Source organism: Antennarius striatus, chromosome 11 (genome assembly GCF_040054535.1).
Source record: "Antennarius striatus isolate MH-2024 chromosome 11, ASM4005453v1, whole genome shotgun sequence".
In the NCBI taxonomy this organism is placed as follows: Eukaryota; Metazoa; Chordata; class Actinopteri; order Lophiiformes; family Antennariidae; genus Antennarius; species Antennarius striatus.
In genome coordinates, this window is record NC_090786.1 from 15,812,405 (window position 1) to 15,835,091 (window position 22,687).

At 41.1% G+C, this 22,687-nt stretch overlaps 1 protein-coding gene across 1 annotated transcript; it reads right to left on the minus strand.

Annotated features, from left to right (window-relative positions):
• Positions 1-554: 554 nt before the first annotated feature.
• kcnk12 (potassium channel, subfamily K, member 12) lies at positions 555-20,075 on the minus strand. The gene is made up of 2 exons (XM_068328062.1): positions 19,736-20,075; positions 555-1,447 (listed from the first exon to the last, which is right to left on the minus strand). The coding sequence occupies exons 1-2, from the start codon at positions 20,073-20,075 to the stop codon at positions 555-557; spliced, it is 1,233 nt and encodes a 410-aa protein (XP_068184163.1).
• Between the last annotated feature and the right edge of the window lie 2,612 nt (positions 20,076-22,687).

The following is a 22,687-nucleotide window of genomic DNA, read 5'->3' on the forward strand; positions in this document are numbered from 1 at the left end:
GGGTGATACACAATCAATAGAAGGTTGTATGGTGCAAAAAATGCATGGAAAGTATAATGCATAGATCAGTATGTGCTATATTATTTAGTGGTTACACTTGTCTTGTTTGGATCAGCAGTCAGTATATACATTCAAACAAACCGGCTGCACGCTCTCGCAGGCACCATTACAGCATTTTAATAGTGTTATCTGATATATTGAGAATGAATAACAGTTCCATTCAGAATAACACTGATATCTTAGAGACTTTCAGTAATTTGTTCTTGACTGAAATTAATGAAATGGGTGACTGGTGGTCCCTACGCGTCCTGATCAACTTACTGCTATTCATGTTCCCTTGTCAGCCTGTCAGCATCAAAACCACCATTACCTGTATTGTAACCGCAGGCTTGTAATGCCTACCAAAAGCATTCAATAGATCCTGTGTGTCATGCATAACAAGTTGAATTTGTAATTCATGTCAAAAGCCTTGCATTTTTTCCTATGGCAATCAACCTCAGAGTTTGTTGACAGTATAGGAGTCAGGACCTCCCACATATCCCGTCTACCCACGTCTACCTTGAGTTACTCGTCTCTGCCAACCTGTTGTTCATGATACCGAGAGCTCCCACCCCTCCTGAGAAACCGTTGTGGCGTGAGCTGCCACAAACTGTCCTGGGATACCCATTGGCCGACTCGGACAGCTGCTTTTGCATGATTGCCAGCGACACCTTGTTAGAGGCTGCCAAGTCTTTCATAGATATCATCTCCCCTGACAGTCTACGTCCCTCAGTGTCACTATCACAAGGGGCATCTGAGTCACGTGACTTGCCGAAGCGACTCTTGCGACACTTAGAGCCTGGGCGGATGGCGTTGCGTCTGCCTAGGAAAATGCTGGCTTTATTGCAGCGCTGGCAAAACAAGCAGCTCATTTTCTCCAGCATCCAGTTGAGCACCTGCTTTATGACAATAGAGATGACATTAAAGAGGGAGTAGATACAACACACACCCATCAGCATGAGGAAGAAGTTGGCCACCCTGTAGAGGCTTTGGTATTTGTAAGAGGAGCTCTGACTGCTGACAAAATCCCCAAAGCCGATGGTGCTGAAAGTGACAAAGCAGAAGTAGAGAGAGTCTAAGTAAGCCCAACCCTCCACAGGGGAGTACATGGCTGATGCACAGCAGGAGATAGTAATGGCTGACAGGCCGAGGATCAGCATCACATGGTACACTGATGGCTTCCAGCCTGGGAGAGAGTAGGCTGAGAAATCATGGCGGATGCCTGGTGGGAGTAGACCACTGTTCCTGATCCGCCGCTCTCTCACAGCCTTCATCACCACAGCCAGCAGTGTGATGATGCGCTCCAGGAAAAGGTTAAAGAAGAGGATGGTGGCAGCACAGCCCAGAAGCCCATAAAAAATCAGGAAAACCTTGCCTGCAACTGTCACCGGTGTTGTCATTCCAAAACCTGCAGAGACACAAGAAAGTTCTCAGACACATAGAACCCTCACTGAGCCCCAATAAGGAATTTGTTGCAAGATCTATTGTGTTTGGAAATTATGGTTGAAAGAATGGAATACAGCACAGAAAAACGATAGTGTAAAGGTTGTAAAATGAGACATGAAATCGTATTTCAAAATACGATTTCTTTGGACAAAAAAATATGTAAAGAAGGGGATTTAATGGTGTACAGTGTATGGAGAATACTGAAAAAAATTAGGGGAAGCTGACATAGGCTGTAAGGCCTAATAGCAGAAAAAATTTATGTAAAATTGTAGTTATGGAGAACAAGATAAAAAGTCAGGGACCAGATAATTAAAGAGAGAATGGAGAGGAATAAAACAGTCAGGAATGGAAACAGAATAAAAATTATCAACAGTAAAGCTGAATGAAAGTAATATTGACATCCTGGATGGACTTCAAAAACACACCATTAATTAGTTAATACATATATTTTATGTTGGAGGAGAGGAGAGGAGAGGAGAGGAGAGGAGAGGAGAGGAGAGGAGAGGAGAGGAGAGGAGAGGAGAAATGTCATAGCTTTGATTTTGGGTTTTTGAGCAGGTATTATTTTCTCCATGTGATCAAAGAGTTTTATAAATTATACCTCACAACGGACCAACCACCATGTTCACTGATCACATTTAGCTCAACAAAAAAATTAATATATTCTGTAGCAGTGTTTTTGCCTTCCGAAGGTTTCAAATGAAGGAGCACTTCAACCCTCATTACAGGTCATGGTGAAAATGTTTTTGCTGGGAGCAGTTAACCAGAGACAAACGTTTCCTTCTAGAAATGATTTTTAAATGATTTTTTTTCTTGCCTGGCTGGAGAATTACTTCATTGGACACCGAGGGGTAATTCAATATATGAAATTATCCAGTATTCACAGAAGGCAAACCCCATGCTGCATTCACATAGATTCAGTCAGAGTGAAGACCATTTTAGTGCAACAGACAATTTGTCTTTGGTAGCCAAATATAAATTATGACATGTGTTTACATGAAACATGGTTGATCTGGATGACAACAGTTTTTTGTTTTGTAATTGTTGCTGATTAGCTCCAAGGAGACAGCACAGCTGAGTCTAGTGGGAATGTCATTCTTTCTGTAAGTGTCTGGCTGTAAACCTCAGGATCATGATGCCGTTAAATGAAAACTTTGGATCACTTGAGTTTTTCCCGTCATCCTGACATATATGAGACATGTATTAGCCATGAATGAGACATGTATGAGACACGGATGAGACATATATGAGACATGTATTAGCCATGAATGAGACATGTATGAGACACGGATGAGACATATATGAGACATGTATGAGACATGTATTAGCCATGAATGAGACATGTATAATACTTTAATGAGATATGTATGAGACATGTATGAGACCTGGATGAGTAATGTATGAGACATGGATGAGACACGTACAAGAACGAGACATGTATGAAACATGAATGAGACATATATGAAACATGTATGAGACATGTATGACACATGTATGAGACCTGGATGAGACATGGATGAGAAATATATGAGACATGTATTAGCCATGAATGAGACATGTGTAAGACTTTTATGAGATATGTATGAGACATGTATGAGACATGTATTAGACATGTAACAATAATAATAATAGACCTTTATTGTCCCACAGTGGGGAAATTTGTGAATGTATGAGACCTGGATGAGTAATGTATGAGACATGGATGAGACACATACAAGAACGAGACATGGATGAAACTTGGATGAGACATGTATGAGACATGTATGAGACATGAATGAGATGAGACATGTATGAGATGAGACATGTATGAGACATCATCTCATACATGTCTCATCTCATTCATGTCTCATCCGTGTATGAGATAAGACATTTATGGCACAATAATGAGACATGTATTAGACATGTATGGGACATGTATGAGACATGGATGAGACCTTGATGAGATGTATGAGACATGGATGAGACATATATGAGATGTGGTTGTCTTCACACAACTTCATAATACATGTTCACAGATTCTTTCTCTGGGTACCAATAATGATAATTAATACATGGATTTCAATATTGCCGTGAATGTAGAAAATAGAAATAAGCATAATTTTTAAAAATTCTTTGGTTACATTCACAATTCAGCAACCCTTTAAATTTGTTCCTGAACCCATTTGGGCAGGATGAATTCATCTTTACAAAGCATCAATTAGTCGTAATATGAAACATCTAACACGCAGAAAGCGTTGCTGTGGAGCATCAATTCGACACAAATTCATCTACAGGAGACACACAAACGTACGGCTTGACTTCTTTACCTGCACATTTTCTCTTCTTACATGTTCATCTTTTATGGTTACTTGAATGCAAACATGAAAGCTCCCAAAGAACCAATGACACCACAAGCACATGCACAAGCACACACACACACACACACACACACACACACACACACACACACACACACACACACACACACACACACACACACACACACACACACACACACACACACACACACACACACACACACACACAATATCACATCACCTTTCCACAGAATAGCAGATGGTCTATTTGTCAACAAATAAAATCGTGCAGAAAGATCAACCAGTTCACTTGCGGGCCAAGGTTAATAGATTTTTCCATCATGCCTATCCTACATTTCTGTGTCCTCGGAGCACGAGGGCGCCTCTTTTCGCCCCTTTTCAACTCATCTATGTCCTTGTCAGAAAATAAATGACATCAATATTTCGACAATATATCCTTGATGATACCCAAAATGGCTTTTTTGACCTTATCTCTTGCACTTGAAACCACTCTCCTGTGGGTTTGCTGTTGACAAGACGGTCATTTAGATTAACACTGATTGTTACAGATTGTTTTATAGACACAACAGTGATACAACTCCCACATGTCCACATATGTATGCACAACTGGCCTTGCACACACACACACACACACACACACATATATCATCACGTGTCAGCTGTAAACATTAAGTCAGACATTAAGTAATCTGGTTTGTTCAAAGATCGTGACAAAGTGCAGTAAAAGACGATGTAACATCACCGGGTGACAGGATGGTGAGGGACAGTGATTTCCCCAAGTTAAGCCCTTCAGTGAAATCCTATGTCAGGGTTTCAGAGTTAATTAATTAGTAGCCAAAGTCCTTTTAACCCAACTTGATAATAAGGGAAACAGATTGCCTCTCCTCTGTGTGCAGAGACAGTATTCTGCACCATCTCTCATCACGGAGTAAATTACCTAAGAGAGAAAATGCACCAGGCATCGATTCAGTGTAGAATTTCAGAGTCATTATTCTAGACTACTTCGTCAAGATCCTTTTGGAAAAACATAATTATTATAATAGAAAGTAAAAGCCAGACCAGCTGAAATCAAACAGGCATACATTGTGTAACTGCATACTAGAAATTATTGTGATAATAAAATCAGTCCAGACTGAAAATCCTGCGACCGACCTTCACTGCAAACCTTCAGATCTCTCTGCTCTGTCTGAGACAAGATGAGCGATTTAATTCAGCAGAACTTGATAAAGCAGCAAATCTTGTGTGTAATAACCCAATTAAATCACAGCCCTGGGAGAATATTTATTCATCAGCAATAAATAAAGTATGCTAAACTCGACATGTTACACTCTAATGCCTAATGATGATTGCAGACACAATGCCACACTGGGGATTCAACCAGAGAGAAAATAATGCAAATTATGCCATTACTTACCATTCTACAATTTCAAGAGAGGAAGAATAGGATGCATTAATGCTAATCAGAGTGTGGACGGTCATTTCATGTTTGGGTCAGTTTTTGTCATCATGCGAGTTGACACTCAACCTCTCATTGTGGTTATTGTGGTCTATTTTTTACTGTGTGTGGAAATGCAGGATCCAAACTAATATCAGCTATGACTGAGAGTTTGCTAATGGAGATATCGATGAACTTCTTTAGTGTCCTGCATTTAATTTGCTTCACTTAGGAGACCAATCACTACTAGACAGCATAATCACTCATAAAATTTTACACCAGAACCACTCTGACTGAAGGGGAACTAGATAGAAGCTGCAGCACTCAACAGCGTCATCATTATATGAAGACTGGAGCACAAAGGACCAAACAGCAGCGATTGCATTCAATCCATATAGACCTCTATGCAAATGTTCCTGAGGTGAAGGAACCGTTAAATGAGTATTCTCTGTGCAGGTCCTCAGTCATCAGGTCGGGGCGCATCAGAAAAGCAAAAAAGAATCCACTGGACTTGCTCTAAGTTGGTTGAAGACGTTTCACCTCTGACCCTAGAGGCTTCTTCAGTTCTGACCGAGAGTCCAGATATTTCTACTCCTGTTGGAACAGAAAACAAATGTTTGAAACTCAACCGGCATTAAGTCTAAATCCTCCTCCTCTGTTCAGACATATTAGACAAAAATTGCTTATTTAACTTTAACAATGCTCCTATGAATGGTAATGGCTCCTAGTGAGACCCATTGTCTCTGTAGTTTTGGTCATTTGTTGTTTTCTGCTCGGACAAGAGTAGAAGTATCTGGACTCCAGGGGTCAGTCAGAACTGAAGAAACCTCTTGGATTAGCGATGAAACGTCTTCACCCAACCTAAAATAAGTCCGGTTTATTCTTGTTTGCTCTTCTTGATTTCCCTGAGTAAGTTATATTGAATTGTGCAGTCCCTCTGTACAGTACAAAGCGTGTGGAAACAACGGGGCAGTGGAACAGATTTACCAAAAGGCACAAGATCACAACACGGCCAATGTATTGGGATATGAGCCATCGGCAGCAATGAAAACTGCTTATGGCTGGCATTATGTGTTTCTGCCAACAAATCCCATAAACTCAAGTGTCAGTATTTCCAGCTTTCCCATCCTGTTTGTGTTCATAAGCCCCAATCCCATAAGTACTCACTGAAGACGTTTTCAAATTGATCAAATGACTACAGAGAATTATCACTTAATGCAATACTTACTCTCAGCTGTGCCAAGCATATAACCATTTTTCAGGTGCTCAGCAGGCAGAAAATTATTTAGCAAAACAGCTCAGAAATCCTGCAATTGGCTCCTCCAATGGTGGCCACGCTAAAATGACTGACACGCAGAGCAGAGAAGCTACACATGTACTCCTCAGGTGTTGGTGGTGACAATAAACAGCTAAAAAGAGACTGAATATTGAACTGATGTGGACAAATATAAAAATAATCCTTTCTTTCTGCTGCCAACTCAAAAAAAATTATCTTGCAGGTTAAACAATCAAATTGAAATATTGTTGAGTTCAAGTCTGAGGAGCTGACTTGGAGCACCAGTATGTTGTAGATGAGGATCATGTATGTGGGATTAACTCAAACTAAGAGGTTCATCTTAATAATTCATCTTTGTAAGTTTCCCAGTTTGAGATCATTAAAGTATATTTATCTGTCTGTCTGTCTTAATTAAGGAATATGTCAGTATGTGAACGGTGTGGTTCAGTTTTTGCCCAACACAGTGAAAAAGCACAGAGGAAGAAGTTACATCATACAAAATTAGGATTTGTTTGGTGAGTAAAAATACAGACCGTCACCCAATTTATCCCCTTAAAAGCAGGTTCTACACATCATTAAGCGAAACAAACAGAAGAATGTGACTAGCTAAGAGTTCTTTGCTGTGCGGAGGCTTCTCTCAGTGACGGCACATTTGTTATTCTAAAACTGCCAGAATGATATAGCGCCAATTTAAAAGAAAATAAAGACTGAATTGCCTATTTACTTGACATACATATCACAATTACTGCAGTATTCAGAGTCAACATTGGAATACTGGAATATTTGGTTTGACTTCTACAAAATTGCTTCTTGAAAAAAGTGTTAACAGCTCAGAAAACAATTCAACAGATCTATCTGGATCCAACAATTTAGATCTGATGATCCAGATAAAAATGCAATGAAAAGAAAAAATACGACAGCTCTCAGATCAAACTGCGGTGGAAACTGATTCTGTTTCCTGAAGGAAACCATCATTCTGGAAGTACTGTTTTACATGCATAACTACCAACTTCCACGGGCATGTTTTCTATTTTGAAGGTCAAACATAATGGGTAAAATAAGGTGCCCTGGTGAAAGCTTGAGTTGTCTGTTCACTGTCTAGTGTTTGGTCAATTTAGTCAACGTTGTCTTCACTCTGAAACCTTTTATACCTTTTTCAGTAACCTTGCTAACAGACAGACCAACACATGTGAATATAGCTCACGTCAGAGAAACATGGTTCTAGTGTGGGTACGTTCAGCTGACAGAAGCCGGTCAGGCCTAATTGACATATAGACTAGAAGAACAACCTTCACAAGCAGGAAACAGCACCTAATGGAGTCCACAGGAGAAGAAAGAGTGGCTAAAAGCAAAAAGAGATTAAATGAAGTACTTGTCTATTAATATGTGTTTCCAGGTAGTGTTGAACCTGAAGGTCACATCTAGGTCAGCCTGCCCACATAACTCCCAGAATGCACCCAACGATTCACTGCATGTTGGTTTTACAAACCAGCGATTTGACATGTCTTTCCTATTACCTTCCCAAGTCCCCAATTTAAATCTGAAAAACAAGCTCCCAGTCAATCCAACTGTGTTCTATTAATGGGAATAGTGCTAAATTGGTCTGATATAAACCACAGCAGAAAACGCCACTTCAATCCTGATGACTGTGTTTTTTTTTGTGAAAGACAGGAAATTATTAGTCACGGGGTGGCGTGGCAGGCGTCTGCAGAGAGAACCGAGGTCTTAGGAGGCAGCAACATGGCCAGGCCTTAGACATCATCACCCCACCATCTGCTGAGGAGCTGCCAGGGTTACTGGCAGATAATAATAGGAACATTCCCACTTCGCTGCCAGTTTGGAATAGGTCACATACAGTACATGACAAATTCTGTTTGAGCCATGGTTATGTTCCTACATCTGTGTGCTGTTTGCACAAATTAGACAAAGGACACAATTATTAATGAACATGACACACCAGTACACATGACTGTGCAGTCGAAATAATGGACTGAGGTGATTATAATTAAAGTAGGTATGCTTGTATAAAGAAAGGAAGTGATGCTGACAGAGCAGGGCAAAGCTGTTCAATAAAACACAACCTATAATACCTTTTTTTCCCTGAACTGTTCCTCTGTAACTGAATTGAGCCTAGAGTTTAAAATGATATCGCAATACTTAATTCACTGGCAAAGAGAGGAGGATGATTGATGACTGCACTGCTATCTGTATTGATTTATTGTCAAAAAATATGCTGCATTGTCTTTGGACCCGCGCCAACATTTATTGTCTTTTTTCCCCTCCATCTGTTGTTTTTTTTTTTTTTTTTTGTCTTCAAAGCATTTTAAGAGAACTGCAAAGAATCCAACATGTGTGGAGTCATACATTATACAGTTTTAGGCAAAATGAGAAAAATTAAGATTCATGTGTCCTCATCTGCAAACAGGAATACAGATTTTGTCCTTTCGTGACAACAAGAAGTCGTTATCTCATCAGATTAATAGTGTCTCCCAGAATGAGTTGAAGGCTGCAGTGCGGCCTTATGTGTCTTACTATCTTCTGTGTGCACAGGCAATATTTGAATTAAGGCTTAGCTACATAAGGCTCTCTTGTATTGGTCTCCCAAGTAAACACTCCTGCTCAGGTGGAGCTTTAGAAACACTATCATCCTCAGATCAATGACATAAGCCTCAAAGTTCAGCATAATTGATAATACAGAGTCCATATAGTATCAGGACAAGGTTGAATTATATGACTTTGATAGATGCTTCAGATTTTCTTTGCATCTCCTGAGCACACCTAAAAGCAGGAAACAAATTTTTCCTATTCAGCAGACACATGATTTGATTTTTTTTCCTTTCCTTCTGATGTAAAAGCACAAATCCCAGAAATCTAAGACTGTGCAAAACCTTGATTTCTGTCAGGGACTGTAAAGTTTCCAAGGACTGCAATAATGATTTCAGATCAACGTGGATCAAACTGCCTCTGAGAAATGAAGATGTGATGCTCTGTTGCTCATAATTCAATGATATTTTACTTCCTATTAACTGGATGTGCCCATCATGTGTGTGAGACTCTGGCTGTCAGAAGCTGCCATCCTGGAGGAGCTCTGCAATTTGCAACCGTCTGTGAAATATATGCATTTCAGTACATACAGCTATGTGTAGTCTCAGTGTTGTCCATCATTATCAGCCTTTCTTGAGAAGACAAACACATGCCAAATGAGTGCGAGAGATGTGTGATTCATGGTTCTTCTTCTGACCTCTGAGAAAGGAAAAATAATTATTTTCCAGGCAGTTCAGCGTGGATTGGAGGAGATTTTTTTTACTGAAATGAAGCAAATTATTCTGCGCTTTTTCTGATTATTTTGATGAACCTCGGCTGCAAGTGACCGTTGAGTGGCTGTGCCTCCCGTCCGGTTTTCAACTTGTTCCTGTGCATTTTAACTCACCTTCAACACAAATAAACATGTAGTTGTCTTGACTCCTCCAAATATATGGCATTATATTGGCATTAACTCTCTCCTCTTGTAGCGTCATGTCAGTCATAGTAGTCGTAACGAACAACCATCTTGCTGATGTAAGCTCACACACAAAAGTCATTATTGTGAAGTTTTTCATCAGTTGCACAGTAATTGTGCTTACTTGAGAAAGTTCTGTGGGCTCCAGACTGTTGGACTGAGGATGCTGATTCATCTCAAGTCTGAAGTTGGCAAGAAACTCTCTTTCAGCACATTGTTGAATTCACGCAGTCTGTGTGACACAACGCTGCAGCACGACCCTCGTGTCTCTCTGCTCAACCCCTCCCTTTCAGACTGACAACTGCTGTTACCCCATTAACTCTGACAACTATTTATATAGATGGCCCCATGAGGCACATAATGGTTTGCTGGTGCAGGAGTGGAAACGCGTTGCAGGTTTTTGGGGGTTTTTTTTGCAGCATGGTGACACTTTGCCTTCGTGTGATTTTATTGCATTTAAGGTTTTAAGAATCTCAAATTCCGTGGAGAGACTTTTCTGCTTACAGGAAAAGTTTTGACTCTGAGAGTCATTTAAGACTCCAGCACTGGTGCAAATTGGTTTTGTCAGACAAAGTGATAATAAGAAATATGAGATGAGAACAAACTTTAAGGTGGCTATAGAAATTCATCCTGGTAGGAAGAAGGTCAGTGGACTGTAGCTTACAAAGAGCATGCTGAGTTCATCCTCTTTTCGAGTAGCTGGTTCAAAGAGCAGAATAAGTGAAATGCTAATCAGTTTGAGGAAGAGGATGCCCAGAAAATCTGCTGTGTCCTCCAAAATGATCCTGGTATCACATGAGCGATTGTACGTAGGCAAAGGCTGTCCTTAGCGAGGCAGCGTGGATTTATGACCCACTGTGACAGAGTGCAGAGGTGTGTGCAGCCATCCTGCACGGCAACAGTTAACCGAAATGAGGATTTATTAAAGCCTGTGATTCTCAGCAGGTTTGCCCTGTGCTCAAACACACACTCAGAAACGTTCACAAATGGCATCCCTTCAAGCATTTGACCGAAAGCTTTCCTGCTGTGACTTGAAAAAAAAAAAAAAAGTGAGCGCAAACTAAAGTAGTTAAAAGTGCATCATGGGACATGCAGATGAACATCTGTTGCCAACTGAGTACACACAAGACCAAATAAGGCTCCCACCATCTGGTAAATTGTTCTATATTTCCCATTGAGGGGTTTTTAAATGGGGTTTGTGGCAACTTTGCCATGCTGGTGCACTGGTAGTGATGCATTTTGTCAACTAGAGATTCGGTTTTAGAGCTTAGGAAAGGAATTTGTGTAAGTACTCCTGAGGGGGAGAGAAGGGAGTCACGCAGAATCGTGAAGCATAACCAAGGAGCCTAGAGCTGAACGACTTCTTTCATATTAGCAGGGGACATTCTGCAAAATGTCAATAAAAACAGAAATGTGTGAGAGTGAAAACTTCAACTTAAATTTTTCAGCATTTATTGATGTTGTTGATACAAGTCTTGACATTCAGGGGAGAGATTTTGTGACTTCCTTTTGTAGATGTGATGAACTGTGTTCACTGATGGTTTTCTGAAGAGTTTTTGAGTGAAACACTTTTGGTTCCCGTGTCATAAAATGCTTCATAGAGTGATGTTGATTCAAAATAAACGGTGAGGAGTCAAAGGTCACAAACATTCAATCTTTGTTTTTGTTCTTGCCTTAAACGTTCAGATTTCTCCAGATTCTTTGAAAACTAAATGCTTTTGCTGTCATATAGACAATATCTCACTCAAACTTGGCTTGTGGAAGACTGAGCCTTTCCATGATGCCTCTTCCGACCTCTTTACCCATGGAATGATCCAGTCAGGCATTATTAAGCATCTCACTGCCTCCCCAGACATTTGTTTCCCTTGTCCAGACTATTTTTCCGCTGATGTCAAATTCAGAAAAAGCAAGTGTTGACAAAATGATTGACATTGATGTTTTCATCTGAGGTGAATGTAAAACATGATTAGGAGATTATCACACTGTGATGAAATATTTTCCAACCAGCATCTTTATAACAAGGGGTTATAATTTAGACACAATCTCAGGGACTTTCTATGAACCAGCGGTGCAACTTTGCGTTTCCTGAAATGGGGGCACAATTTTTGTGCTGAGTGTCTGAACCGTACAAATTCTAAAGAGACCCCCAGTGACTCTTTTGTAACTGATGACCCTCTGTAATTTCACAGAGCACCTCAGGACTTCTCAAAGCATAGCACGCAAAGTAAATATTAAAGAGTCACGCAGCTTGGCTCCAAATTGTTATCTAAAATGAACTTTAAAGTGGTTTTTCTCTAATCAGTTAATGAACTGCTGGTACAATATGAGCACACACTAACTTTGAATCAGAAAATTATCCCATAGAAAATCAAGGTAAAATGTGTTCAACAGATCAGAATGACTGAATCCAAATTAGCGGGTGTGTCCTGGTCGCTATGGAGCAAGGTCACTGAGCTAGTTTGACTGAAGGCAAGAACATGGTCTGAATATGCTTTCACAGGTTTCATCCTTAGCCGCCCACCTCCTGACAGCAGATTTATCACGTTCTCCTACAGAAACATCCACACACACAATTTGTGAACTATGTAAGAGCATTAAAATACAATTTAGACTCTATTTAGGAATCCATATTGTCTTTTTAACCCAGACACACAATTAGAAGGCGCAGTGCAGAGAACAAAACACGAGTCCTGGTCAGACAAGCGTGTAATAGCACTAACCCCACATGTGGGCTGCAGACAGACTGCCGAATCAGTACTTTTTTTTTTGGCTCAAGAAGATGAGAAAGATGACACCCCGTAAACCATTAGGCCTAATCATTTAATAACGCTGCACTGCACGAAACCAGGCAGAGAACATGACTTTTTATAAATCCTTCTTCATGATCACAACTTAACAAGCTTGTTTTCTTGAGTTTAATAAAATTGAATCTTTTTGAATCTTTGAATCACAGAACTGAATGTGGTCTCGTAGTGTGTTTGTGTGATCCTTAATAATTCCGATTTGATCACAGCAAAACAATTACTTTTACTTTGAATAAGATAATTAACTTGCATGAGACTATAAAACGTGATAAATAATTCTGTGCATGTATGACCTCAGGATTTAGGGATTCTTTAATGAACATGGAGCATTTCGATTTTTCAGAATTGATTTTCAGACAATACATCATGTCTATGGACAAAATTTGCTTTACCACATGTTCCATGACAGCAGCAAACCTTGCCGGCTGTTTGGTTCAGAGGAGTTCATGTACTGTTTTTTAAGCATGTGCTGAAAAGACGTACCTGCTGCACAAACAAGTGTGGTGACAGTCAGCCAAACTCCTTAACACCCAAAAACAAGCTGAGAAGAGCTGCAGAGTCGATTCAATTTTGATAATTGTGTGTGATTTTATTGCTATGACTGATTCCTTTCGTATATTTCAATTCATCTGTTGTTTAAAAAAATAGCGTTAAGCCCAAATATTTAGCTTAGCCTTTTAAGATGCTTCAAACTGCAAACTAATGCCTCTTTAATGAAACATTCAAACTGCCAGACTTAATACACAATTCAGACTTTCTTTCAGAACACAATATACTGTGTACTTGTAAAATGTGTCTTACATCAAACTCCAATATGAAGGCTTTACTGCCCTGCAGTGACTCACACGTGTTAAAGGACAGAAGCAAAGGAGACACAAGCAGCACTGTACTCAGCGGTCGATCTCCATCCTCTCCCAGGAGGCACTTGGGTTATATTGGGTGACAACAGGTTGTGTTACACATTGGCTTGTTCGGTACGCAAAGTCCTTTTGCCTGATTGAGAATTTTATAAATCCATGCACCATGTCATTGTGCTGGTATGCATTAGATTGGCCAAAGGAAATTAACTTCAGGAGGTCATGCATGACTTCTAAATGAAGTGAGTCTTCCTCCAGCCCACCGCTGCAGTCAGCGGGAGTCATATTCATGTCATTGTCCATAAACAGTATCTCACAAATTGGTTCAGTCACGTTCGGTTCTTCTGCAGGAACTGGTCAATCATGAAATAATCTATTTATACATTTTCATTTGTCAAGTGGAGGTAGCCATTGGCTTAACGTTATGCTGCAATTTTTGCAGGTCCCACTCGCAGCACTGGAAACACTGCAAGAACGATGAATTATAATTGCAGTTGTTTAGTAGGAGATGATGTCAAAGTCACATGAATTCCAACCTGACAGTTCAGAATGCTGTTGCAGTTTGTCATGTTATACTGTAATGTACAGTATACACTGCAGGAACTATTGACCTAGTGATGCCTCTTTGATTGAAGCATCACATTTGAAATAGTATGAAGTCACTGGTGTGAGAGTAAAGCAAGACTTTTTCTGTACTGGTGTATCCTGAGGGAAGACACTCTGTCATCCTGCTGCACAGCTGTGTGCAGCCAGGGTGTGGAGGGCGTCACCTTTTCTTCTAACACTCCCCAAGTCTGACATTTCTCCTCATTTTGAAGCTGTGAAAAGCTCGGTCATAAAATCAGGCATCACTTAAAGGGCAAACTACACGAGGTGTTGGGGTTTTTTTTTTTGGGGGGGGGGGTTCTAAACAGTCCTATTTGATTTGTGTGTATTTGCACACGGATATGAGTGGGCTGGAGAAAGAAGCTGCAGTGGATGCCAGGGGCAAGAAGAGGCAGGACAGCGTCTGTCCCCAGAAATAATGAACCCACAAACCAATCTGAAAGAGCAGCTGAATATCACAGGGAAACGTGCCAAATGTCACTCATCTCAGCAAGAACAAGGCCTCAAATCAGGCGGCCTCATTAATTACCTTTGATTCTCAAACAAGCAAACCCCCCCCAACACCACACACACACACACACACACACACACACACACACACACACACACACACACACACACACACACACACACACACACACACACACACACACACACACACACACACACAGACGCACACACTCCTACCAATGGAACACTTAACACCTGACAAAGTCTTTCTCCTAAAAGCCATTAGAGTAACTTGCAGCAACAGAGAGCTGTCCTACTTGACAATTGTCAGAAACCCATCAGCTTTGATGGTTATAAATATCTTTAGTGTAGTTTACTGTTTACCGAGCAGACTCTGGTGCCCTCTTTAATGAGGCTGCACACAGTAAAACTGACTGAAAATGTAGGGCAGGACAACACAACCGAGAGTTTAGGCCGACAAAAACAAACTCTTAACCCCATTAGATTAATAGACAAGAAAAACAAGACAGAGGTTGGGCACAACTTTTGCAAGTTCACAAACAACAATGTCCCAATGGCAAAAGATTTGCTTTTATATGCTGGTGAGTCGTCAGGGATGATAAAGAAACCTGCTGTAGAGCGATTCTGTGGCCACTGCTGTCAACAAAGAAACCTTAAGCACACAGGGAAGAAGAAAGAAATGGACAAGGAGAGAAAAGGCGTGATGTAAATGCAGTTGGACACGTTTGGCCATAACTGTTTAGCTGCGGGTTTTTTCACTGGAGTTAACCTGAACAGAAAGGGTCAGCTTTCTCTTGGTTTTTCTTGCTGTATCGCTGCAGGCTGCAACACTCCGGCTGCAGCTTGCCCCGGCATTACATTTTCACATGACAAAGCCCCAGTGCACGACATGGGAAATCGATCTTACGTAGCTTGAAGCCTCTGCATTGCGTTTGTGTTTGCACACTTCAGTTGACCATATTGCTGTCGCAACACACACCGGTTATTGTGATATCATGCGCTCAGGTGTATGTATATTGTTTTTAAAGCATAAAAGCTCAAACAAGTATTATTATTATTATTATTATTATTATTATTATTATTATTATTATTATTATTATTATTATTATTATTATTATTATTATTATTATTATTATTATTATTAATAGGTTGGATTTATCTTGTACTCTTTCCACGAGACTTCACTGAATCTGTTATTCATTCACACTGTGTTCACTCTGGTGGTAAACAACATCTGTAGCCACACAGCTGCTATGGTCTCCCCAACCACCACCAAACACTCACATTCATACACCACTGAGAGTGACACTGGAGGTGAGGTGTGTGACGTGTCCACGACTGCGATGGATTTGAACTGCTGACCATCGGTTATCGATCCATTTGCTCTGATGACTTTCTTAAAGTCCAAAATTACAGAACATTTAAATCATTTCATCTCAATCCGTGTAATCGAACTGAGCTCCTGGGGCTCAGTGGTAGAGCAGGTCATCCAATGTTCCAAGATCGGCAGTTCGATTCCCGCTCTCACCATAAAAAAAAAAAAAAACCCGGAGTGTGAGCTGACAGTGGGAGGTGTCAGCTCATCTCCAAAGCACTGCCGAGGAGCCCTTGAGCAAGGCGCTGTCCCCCTCATAAGCTGCTCATTTGGGCGCTTCACAAAGGGGCTGCCCACCACTTTACCTCCCATTGCATGCTTACAGACTCTCTTGTGTGTGGTTGTGTGCATTACAGGGGCATGTACACACTAATATGCATGATTGCAATTGACTAACATACCAGAGTTTGGATTCTTAATTTCCCTTTGGGGATTATAACAGCATAAAAAAATGTATAAAAAAAAAAATTAAAGGACTCTACAGGGTTAGAAAAATAAAAATGATCGGTATTATTGAATTTTACATGCACCATGCTTAGAAACAGCTGCAAATTTCATTTTGTGCTTCCTGAATCTGGAAAAGAGCACAGAAGGTGCCGTCTGACCTCTAGATCTGCCAAAGCCCTGGGTAAAAAGGGCGGCATGGCTTCACTTTCATTTTTCAAAGTGATATTTTGAGCACACATCAATGGGAGCAAAGTGTCACCGTTGATTTGATGCAGAAAGGCTTTGGGAGGAGTGCCTAGAAAGCACATGGGAATGCCAGTCTCATAAAGGGTTGTGTGAGGAAGCCCCCAAATCCCTTTTTATATCACTGCCTCACACGCATACAGAAAAAGTAGCGCACAAGACGGGAGTTTGGATGGGTGGAGGAGCGATCAAAGCGAGATGGAAATCTAAACGGAGATCCAAAGTGAGCACGAGAAAAAGATAAATACCGCAGACAGGCATACACTTTTTTCTCCTTTCTTTCTCCAAGCAGCAGACAGTTTATATGATACGCTTGTTGGGGAAGATGCGTGACAACTGGAGAACAAAGGATTTCAACCTGCCGCTGACTCGTAAAACTCCTGTTGTTCCTGTGATGTTAATGTTTGAGCTGAGAGAGCGCGGCCTATCAGAGGAGGCTGAAGTCTACAGTAAATAACCTGGTGATAGGTTTACTGCATGTTGATTCAGTTCTCCCCGTTCAGTTTGCCCTGCCACTCCCCTCACCGCAGGTTTCTATTAATGAGAGGTGTCAGGTATCAATGTGGGCATTTGTGTCTGGAGGCCAAGGCCAGATAGACAGAAGCTGTCAGTCCAGCTGATTACCTCACACACACACACACACACACACACACACACACACACACACACACACACACACACACACACACACACACACACACACACACACACACACACACACACACACACTCACTGACTTCATGCTGTGGCTTCTCTCGGTATCAGTAAATTGCAAAATAACAAATCTTAATAGAATTCACTTCAAATCACTCCAACAAAATTGTAGTCGCTCATTTCCACGAATTTAGTCCACTCACAAACGACTTGCTGACGCTATAACTCAGTTGTTTAGAGTGCATCTCAATTTCATGAATATCTACGGGATCCAAATTGTTCCATTGACTCATTTTCTTATCAAAAATGGGAACCTTGATTGGCCGTCAACGCAATTTTTTCACTTTAAATTTAGTTTGTAATATCATTTTTAAAATCATAATTGTCATATTATAGAGTAGGCAGGAGGCCGAGAGGAAGACCAAAGAGGAGGTTTATGGATGTAGTGAAAGAGGACATGAAGGTAGTTGGTGTGAGAGAAGAGGATGCAGAAGACAGGGTTAGATGGAGGAAACTGATTCGCTGTGGCGACCCCTGAAGGGAAAGGCCAAAAGGAGAAGAAGAAGAAGGGTGACATAATTACTTTGGTTAGTGTTATTTAAAGTAAACGATCTATATACAGTGTATACAGTGTACAGTATACAGTGTTGAAGCCATTTAATGACAGAAATCACAGATTATTATTATAAGTGTCCAAAATACTATCAAAGGAAGGTGTTGAGAAGAGGGGTGTGTTCTTTATAGATCTGTGTGGGCTCCTGGTGGACGGATCCACATTGATTCTCAGATCATAGAATAAAGTGGAGGTCATGTCTTCTGGTAGTAGCCTGTCCTCGATGGCTCCTCCCCCCTGCTCCTCCCTCCCCTCCCTTGTCTCAGCTTGTGTGTGACTTCCTCTCTCCCTGTGGGTCCTGGGGCGTGGCTGACACACACACACACACACACACACACACACACACACACACACACACACACACACACACACACACACACACACACACACACACACACACATGATTCTCATCTACTATCAAGCCTCTGCAGTATTAATCCAGGTCTCATCCTCCAGGTTATTCCTCCAGCCACAGTGGAACAGTGCTCCAATAAACTGTCTAAACCATCTCCTGTATCCGAGTTTCACTTTTGGATCAGGTTATTGGTGCCACATCCTCACACTATGATTTTTACCCCCTCTGAAAACTAAGAGCTCAGAATTCAGCTAAATGAATGGTTCTGTCAGATCTGTTTAAATTGATTTGATTGAACTAAAATGATGTAAATTAATCAGCTTCCTGAGATAATCCAATTGGCCACAACAGAGTTGGAAGTTACCAAGAGTACAAGGTAGTGATTTATTCCAATGGAAAAAAAAAAAAATTGAGTAAATTCATCTCAAACGTTAACACTGAATAAGGAAACTAAATTTGTGTGACTAGATCTGCCTGCACGGTATAAATGGTGATTATTTGTAAATGTTAATGAACTTGGTGCTATTAACTTAATTCAACAAATTTACATAACAAGAAACGTTTGAGGTACTCTTCTTAAAAAAAGAATTTTTAATGGGAAAATTAGAGAAATTAGATAGATTGGACTTAATTAACATAACTGTTGGAAGGCGGCCTGTTTTCTCAGTCTGTGTTTTGCTCTTCAGGTTTTCCAGTGCGGTTACTGGAGACATTGGGCATGCAGTCCAACACATCATGGGCCCCGAGGGTGTCCTGCGAGGGCCTCTTGCTCTTTTCTGACCTATCGCGCAAGCAAATACTCATATTGGATGGAGCAGACAGCTTCTCATTGACATTCATGTGGAATGGAAATTTTTGAAAAATGAGGTCTGCACCCATGGGTGCTGTCCTACAGCCAGAAATGATTGTTCTGTTCCTACCAGCCATGTTAGATGTCAGCTGTGGCCGCCGAAGTCCCTCATAGCTAAAATGTGACTGGAAAAAACTAAATGGTCAGGCATTGTAACGGTGAACCGCAGGGACAGTGGTGTTGACACCCAGCAGTGACAATAGAACACACACACTCATGGTATTGTGAAACATCCCCTCCTTAATTGTGTAGATGTGGTTCCAGGTCCCAAAAAGATCTCATTCCCACTAAAGTCCTCATTGTCTTAAAGTTCTGAGGCGATCATCAGCAATTTTTCTGGATTATATTCTATTTATAAGGCTTTGCGCCGGCTATGTTTTCTTTTGATGGAAGAGAAGGCCTGTTTGTGTACAAGACAAATCAGTGATTGCTGCATAGATCACCCACCTATAGTCGACACCACAGTTCCAACGAAATAAAAAGCCCCTGTGAAATCCCATCGTGGCCTCAGAGCATCAGCCCGGATCCCGGCGGCGATGGCAGCCTCGTAGTCCCGCAGGAAGGAGTTGAGATCCTGCAGGCTGATGTTGAAGGTCTCACTAAAGTTGAGGAGCGTCCCGTTCCAGCGGCCGTGCGCCCGCAGCTCCGAGGGTCTCTCTATGGCCGAGAAGACCGCAGCGCCGCACAACAAGTACACTATGATGAGGATGGCGAGCAGGACGAAGCGGCCGTTGTCCTCGTTGAGGTGCAGGGAGCGGCAGCCTTGCAGTCGATGGACTGGCATCATCCAAATTTCAGCACCAAGCGCACGTCGGACAGCGACAAGCTCCACATCGGAGGCGGCATTCACCGGTCTGCGGGCGTCCTGGGGAAGTCACTGTCCTGCTCTCTTGGTGCGCTTTCGAACACATCTCCTCTAGTTTGCCCGCCACCTTGTCCCATAGTTTTTGTCAAGTGATATTATTTTGGCTGAGAGGGAAAACAAAGAAACAAAAAAAAACACAAAACCCCCCCCCAGGATGCAAGTCTGTAGATCCACTCAGGAGTTCATGAGAGAGGCTGCACAGTTTCCCACATTTTCTCTCAGAGTTGTGGCAATGCAGTTGGTGTGGAGCGGACTGCGGCTTCAATCCAACCGGGCTCGTAGAACGCGTCCTTGTGCCAATGTAAGCGATGAAAAAAATAAAGTAAAATCCCCTTGTTCCCCTGCGCCAAAGGTGACGCTCCAAATTCTGTCAATTAGAAACGTATTTGTCGCAGGAAAGCCCTCGCACCCGTTCTCACATGAAGTCCTCCATCCCCGGGCTGGAGACCTGCGCAGAGCCGCTGGAGGACGCTACGGTGGAACACACTGCGCACACTTCCTGTGCGTATCAGTCCTCGCTATAAGAGAGAGAGAGAATCACACTGTAGTTTCTGTCAGACGGGAAGGTTGTGCAGCTGGAGCGCAGGAGCATCCCCTCAGAGGAGCTCCATGTTTCCACCTGAACCATGCGCACTGCGAGCACTCTAGTCTACACACTAGTCACTGAAACACAGGAGACGCACCCCGCAGTGTGACTGTTTCAAAAAGTTTGTCAGAGCTTAACCCCGAACAAAACACAAACATTTATTTGATTGTCAAGTGGAAGAAGAACTCGTTACGGATCCAACTTTGAGAAAACATTACCAGCAAATTATGATTGAAATAATGAGAGGAAAAGGAAGTTGAGACAGAAACTGAAACGGACATTTATTAACCTTAAATTATGATTATGATTAATGATTGGTTGGTTGGTTGGTTTTGTTGATTGATTAAGAATAAGACAATAAGATAAACCTTTTTTGTCCCATAAATGTACAAGATTGATTGATTGATTGATTGATTGATTGATTGATTGATTGATTGATTTTTTCAGTTAACAATTAACAGGGTAGACTATGAAATAACATAAAGTTGCAAAGGGATTTTTATGAAAACTCAGGTTTAAATGTTATTTCCTTTTCAGTGAACAACAGGTCCAAATTTTACATTAAAAAAAAAGATAAATTAAGGAATTTTTGTTTATTATTAAAGTTTTCTTAATGTTCTATTTACTCACATGATTAATAAATGTAACATGTTGTGCGTCATTTGCAAATCATTCATTTGCTGCTAAATAAATATACAAAAAGAACTTATATTTCTCTGCATGGGACATAAAGATGAAGCATCAGGTATTCAAAAAAAGGAAAACCCTAATAATACTCAAGTACAGTGAGTCTGCATTTTGTTAATTGCCAACACATGAAATGTGATTGTATTACTCAATTTAACCTACTGACCTACTCTGAGATGCGATTTCTGTTGCTGTCACTGTCAGAATCAGTGAAATGATCAGTGACCCAACCTGCATGTGTCTAGATGGAAGCGATGCTTATTGCTGAAGTAGATCTGTTGTACACCTGAGCCAAAACCCGAGATAAAAATAACCAAAGCCACAAGAGACCCGGGTTTAAAGTAGGTGAAGACTCCTGACAGGTTTCAAAAAACCGGTCATGCCTGGATGAATTCTTAAAGGGCACACAAGGCACAAATTGCCCTTCAGAAACAGCGATATCATTTTGTGTTGTTGGTCAAACAGTAGAGATTTTTTACAAAATCAATGCTAACCTGGAGCTGATCAATGAAATCCTGTGAAAACCACAAGGCATAAAAGAATGAGCAATTCAACTGAAATGAATTCAGTCGATCTCAAACAAACTGATTGTAGTATGTACAAATGATGCCTAGCTTATATGAAATAAATAAAAAACAAAAGTTCTTGAGACACTGAATCACAAATATGTGAACAATCATGGCTTTAAAAGGGGAAAATAACCTCTGAAAGCACATATTTGCTCTTTCAATCCACATGTTGGAAACACCCATGGGTCATTTTCCCAGTGGGAAACAGGCATTGCATCAGGTGGCCTCACGGACGATGAATTCTAATTTAGCTAATTGGTTGACACATATCCAGGCAGAATGTAGAACAAGGCTACGCCCGGCAAATCACCTCAGCTCCACACAGCTTGTCATTATCAGTTCTAATAATTACTACAAAACACATAAATCAGGGGACAAACAAATAATTGAACAATGGAAGACCTATCCATTTACATACATATTTACTTTGTGGTGCGCTAAGTTGCTTTGTCTGACAGCACAATGCTCAAAAAAGAACAACCAGCTCACCGGCTGGTGGAAGTTTGTGTGTTCTCTTTTTTTCTCCTGCTTTTTATTCTCCAACCACTAATTTTTTCACAGGGTCAGGAGAGCCGCAGACTATCCCAGCATGCACTGGGTGGTAAGCAGGGAAGTCATTACAGGCTTTCAGACATACAGTAATATATTCAGCACTATACAGCTTATACCTTCAGGCAATTTAGTGTCTCCAG

Bases quoted from the DNA above. Each gene is read 5' to 3' on its own strand.
- kcnk12 (XM_068328062.1), bottom strand. From the start codon at position 20,075: ATGATGCCAGTCCATCGACTGCAAGGCTGCCGCTCCCTGCACCTCAAC. The intron at 1,448-19,735 runs GTGGGTGATCTA...GTGTCTCTGCAG, and splicing joins AACTGTGGTGTCGACTATAG to GTTTTGGAATGACAACACCG.